Source organism: Ylistrum balloti, unplaced genomic scaffold (genome assembly GCF_031769215.1).
Source record: "Ylistrum balloti isolate Yb309-2 unplaced genomic scaffold, AGI_CSIRO_Ybal_v1 Utg370964, whole genome shotgun sequence".
NCBI classification, from domain to species: domain Eukaryota; kingdom Metazoa; phylum Mollusca; class Bivalvia; order Pectinida; family Pectinidae; genus Ylistrum; species Ylistrum balloti.
The window spans coordinates 36,402-40,989 of NW_026782542.1; the positions used below are offsets into that span (position 1 = coordinate 36,402).

The following is a 4,588-nucleotide window of genomic DNA, read 5'->3' on the forward strand; positions in this document are numbered from 1 at the left end:
AAAAAGCACTGACTCACTTTCATCAGATGAAGTTAAGATCGATACTGGCACAGAGTTTAAAGGTGGATATATTTTACTGTCAGAAAAAAAGTTATTATATTATTAAGGATCTATAATCGTTTATATTTCTTCCATATCATATGGGCATGAAATGAATATCCTAAAACGTACGTGTAATCACACTATTGTAACGTTATCAGGAAATATGTCGTGCCTTGATAGCGTCAAACGACTGTCTCCGTAGTGAAGAATGTCTATATCGGAGAAATAATTGTGTCTTCTATTTTTTTTTTTTTTTTTTTTGAAATGTTTATGATCAATAGGGTCTTACACTTTTATTTATTTATTTACACGAGACAATATCTTTCCTGATAATTAACACGATATTTGATTTTACAGATGTATTAACAAGACACGTTAGCTGTACTAAACGCTTGTGAACCTATCAAAAGACAATACTAAGATTATAATTTTTCTCATACTACTGACCATTTAATAAATACAAACTCGGGTTTTAATTAGATTAATATAAGACAACTTTTGAACAAAGACTTATTGTAACTATCAGTGACAATATGTAGAGATGTTTATGTTCTGGCATCATGTACAAGTTTACCTGTAAGCAGTAGCCTTTTACAAGAGGTGGGCTGGTTTATTGAGATTTTGCATGTAAAGGGAAGTAACTCTAGAAAAATATGGAGCTAACCTTCATTGGCTTCGTAATGTTTATATCCTTACATCCGACCAATGAGCGATGTCATCATAATTCTTTCTTTTGCATTTCCCCGAATCTTTGTACCATAAGCAAACGGTTCAAGTTGATTTCAAATTTCACATTATTCTAGGTATGGTAGTGACAGAGAGGTTAGGACATCAGAAACCGTTACAGAGCGTTGACAAAATATACATGTATCTGCTATACTGTAGGCTACACAGGAGGTTTAAACATATCTTTAATAGCAGAAAATCACTATATACATGTAATTAAAGAAGTAAAAACATGAGAGGTATTTTGTCATCACACATTTCCCATTTTATCAATAATTACATATGCAAAATAGTTTGGCAAGCAAAGGGTATTTCACACTCATCATTAGTCAATATATACATATGTAGGGTAGTTTGTCATACACAGGGTGTCTTACATTCATCATTAGTCAATATATACATATGTAGGGTAGTTTGTCATACACAGGGTGTCTTACATTCATCATAGTCTATATTTATATATGTAGTGTAGTTTGTCATACACAGGGTGTCTTACATTCATTATTAGTCAATACATACACATGTAGTGTAGTTTGTCATACACAGGGTGTCTTACATTCATCATTAGTCAATATATACATATGTAGTGAAGTTTGTCATACACAGGGTGTCTTACATTCATCATTAGTCAATATATACATATGTAGTGTAGTTTGTCATACACAGGGTGTCTTACATTCATCATTAGTCAATATATACATATGTAGTGAAGTTTGTCATACACAGGGTGTCTTACATTCATCATAGTCTATATTTACATATGTAGTGTAGTTTGTCATACACAGGGTGTATTACATTCATCACAGTCTATATCTACATACGCAGGGTAGTTTGTCATATACAGTTTATCTTACATTCATCAAACATTTCTTACAAATCCTTGTTGAATTATGTCCTCTCAGTTGATTCTCTATTACAATTGGGTCATTTTTGAATTTGAAACATTACATGTGTATAAGGATTGTTTAATGTAAGTGAAAACATTGATTGATTCATTTGTTCTTAAAACTATTATGTTGATGTTCACAGATGTAGATAGTGTCGTGTAATACCATAGAATGTGTAGATGCAGACTTGCGAACGCCTGTATGTTTAAACACGTTATATATCACTTTGTCATATAGCATCACTGACGAGTCCAAGAAAGACGAAACAGCTGTAGGATGTAGCATCACTGACGAGTCCAAGAAAGACGAAACAGCTGTAGGATGTAGCATCACTGACGAGTCCAAGAAGGACGAAACAGCTGTAGGATGTAGCATCACTGACGAGTCCAAGAAGGACGAAACAGCTGTAGGATGTAGCATCACTGACGAGTCCAAGAAGGACGAAACAGCTGTATGATGCAGTTTAATCCATGGTTTGACCCTACAGTATCTCACTCTATATTATGAAATGGTGCTATTCAATTGTGTGTCTTTTGTACAATTTTTAAGATAGCAGGTGGTAGACACTGCTGATGGACTTTAAGTCCCAGAGGTTTGCCGTAACTTGCTTGCCACGTTTAAATTCACTCGAATAGTGGCACGTTTCAAAAAATAAATATGTACTTGACGCTATCTTAAAATTATCTAAAGTATGAAAATTACGACATTTGTCTAATTATGGGGCTGCTGCACCTCCCCGTCTAAATTTTGACTTTTCGTTTGATCACTTTTTTCTTAGTCGCCTCCTAGGTTTTAAATTTTAGGCCATTATCATCACTGACGAGTTCTAGAAGGACGAAACAGCTGTATGATGTAGCATCACTGACGAGACCTAGAAGGACGAAACAGCTGTATGATATAGCATCATGACGAGCCCTAGAAGGACGATACAGCTGTATGATGTAGCATCACTGACGAGTTCTAGAAGGACGAAACAGCTGTATGATGTAGCATCACTGACGAGTCCTAGAAGGACGAAACAGCTGTATGATGTAGCATCACTGACGAGTTCTAGAAGGACGAAACAGCTGTATGATGTAGCATCACTGACATCACTGAAACACGAGTTCTAGAAGGACGAAACAGCTGTATGATGTAGCATCACTGACGAGTTCTAGAAGGACGAAACAGCTGTATGATGTAGCATCACTGACGAGTTCTAGAAGGACGAAACAGCTGTATGATGCAGTTTAATTCATTGCTTGGCTCTACTGTATCTAACGCTTATAAAATGGTGCAATTCACTTTTGTGTCTTTTGTACAATCCTTTAATCGATGTTTTTTTAGCAATCAGAATTCGTTTAAAATATTATAATTTGTCATTTGATGTGTTGGATACAATCTTTTCGCAATTCCATATTACACGATATGTCCCCGATTTTTATTGATTTTGGTTAATACGATATAACAAAATCTGAAGGCAACGTACAGATGAAATAAACTTTTACTTCCTTAAACATTTAAAATGCAGCTCATCACAGAGCATGATCATCAAACATCAATTTTGCAATGTAAACGTGACAGAGACAAGCACAAAATACAGATGTTAATTAGGGAAGACACAGACAACAATGTTTATATTTACGATACTTGTCAGGAAAGACAGAATCAGTTAAGCTGCTTATTAGAGACGACACAAACAACAATGTTTATATCTAATTCTTGATGTATCCGCCAAAATAGAAGATGATCATAATTACACCCACAGCGGTGGAAGTGATAAAGAGAAACATGTCGATGTATGACCTCACTTCCGGTACTGTCAAATCCACCGATTCTGTGCTACTATGCAAGGACACGTTATCGCAATGCTTTTCGTTATTTTCCGGCGTTTTTATATTTTCAACTTCATCTCTTTTCTTACTTTTAAAGCTGCAATTTTTGAAAGATCTCACCACACGGATAAACCGTTCTGGGTATCCGTCTAGAGTGTCAATGGATTCTAATCTGAGTGTGAATATCGTAAGTAACACTAGAACGGAGCTACCTATGAGTGAAAGCGTCAGAAAGTAGGAGATGCCCGCCATAGGCTCGGAAACCTGTGGAATGCTTGCTGAGATCAGACTCAAGTAAAGGGCTAACGACAACAGCATTGATATAGCATAGGAAACCCTTCCACCGGAAGAGACCGGAATGAGAAAAGCAGCGGAGGATAGGAGTATGAGTAGCACAATGGGCGCGATTAACGATATCATGTAATATGTTGATTTTCTGCTAAGGGTTAAATTTATCTGAAGTGCCGCTACTTGTGGTTCGTAAAATGAACTCTGTACTATAGAAGTGGAAGCAATGTCCCATTCACCATTTGGCGAAAGGAACTGTAAAGCGACTGTGCTATTTGAAGGGATGAGACGCACCTCAGATGGAGTGTAACCCCAAGGGCAGATTACAAAAGAACAAGTCTGTGTGTCAGTCGGATAGTGGGTCATGTCTACATTACATATTGATTTCACCAATTTTCCTGTTATCAACTGTATTTCTCCTGATGGCTGTGCATTCGCAAGGAACTCATTGCCGGAAAAAGACTCGAGCTCAGCTGCTGTTGTCAGCAGAAATATCTTAGGGTGCCATATATAAGATGCCTTTAGATTGTAGCCCGTCAATCCACCGTAGGAACTGGGAGTCCAAGATAGTCGATAATCTGTCCACTGGGTTTCTACGCAAAAAGTCATCTCGATAACACCGGACACGGCATCAATGTTAAGAATATTCATAAGATATATTGCTGCGGATACATTGAGTATGTCAGTGTGATTGTGGACTGGCACGTAGTTGGTGGAATAATTTGAGAAGAGATCGGTGTGAAGCTGAACTACATCCTCCAATGTTGCACAAGTTACAACTTGTGGTGACGCGAGAGCTACGAAGAATAGAGAAATCCGACACACCTCCAT

General features: G+C 37.0%; 1 protein-coding gene across 1 annotated transcript; it reads right to left on the reverse strand.

The window, feature by feature from the left end:
* Positions 1 to 3,349: 3,349 nt before the first annotated feature.
* Positions 3,350 to 4,588, reverse strand: LOC132559775 (acetylcholine receptor subunit alpha-like). Its single transcript, XM_060224402.1, has one exon. It carries the CDS (start codon positions 4,586 to 4,588, stop codon positions 3,350 to 3,352), a length of 1,239 nt encoding a protein of 412 aa, XP_060080385.1.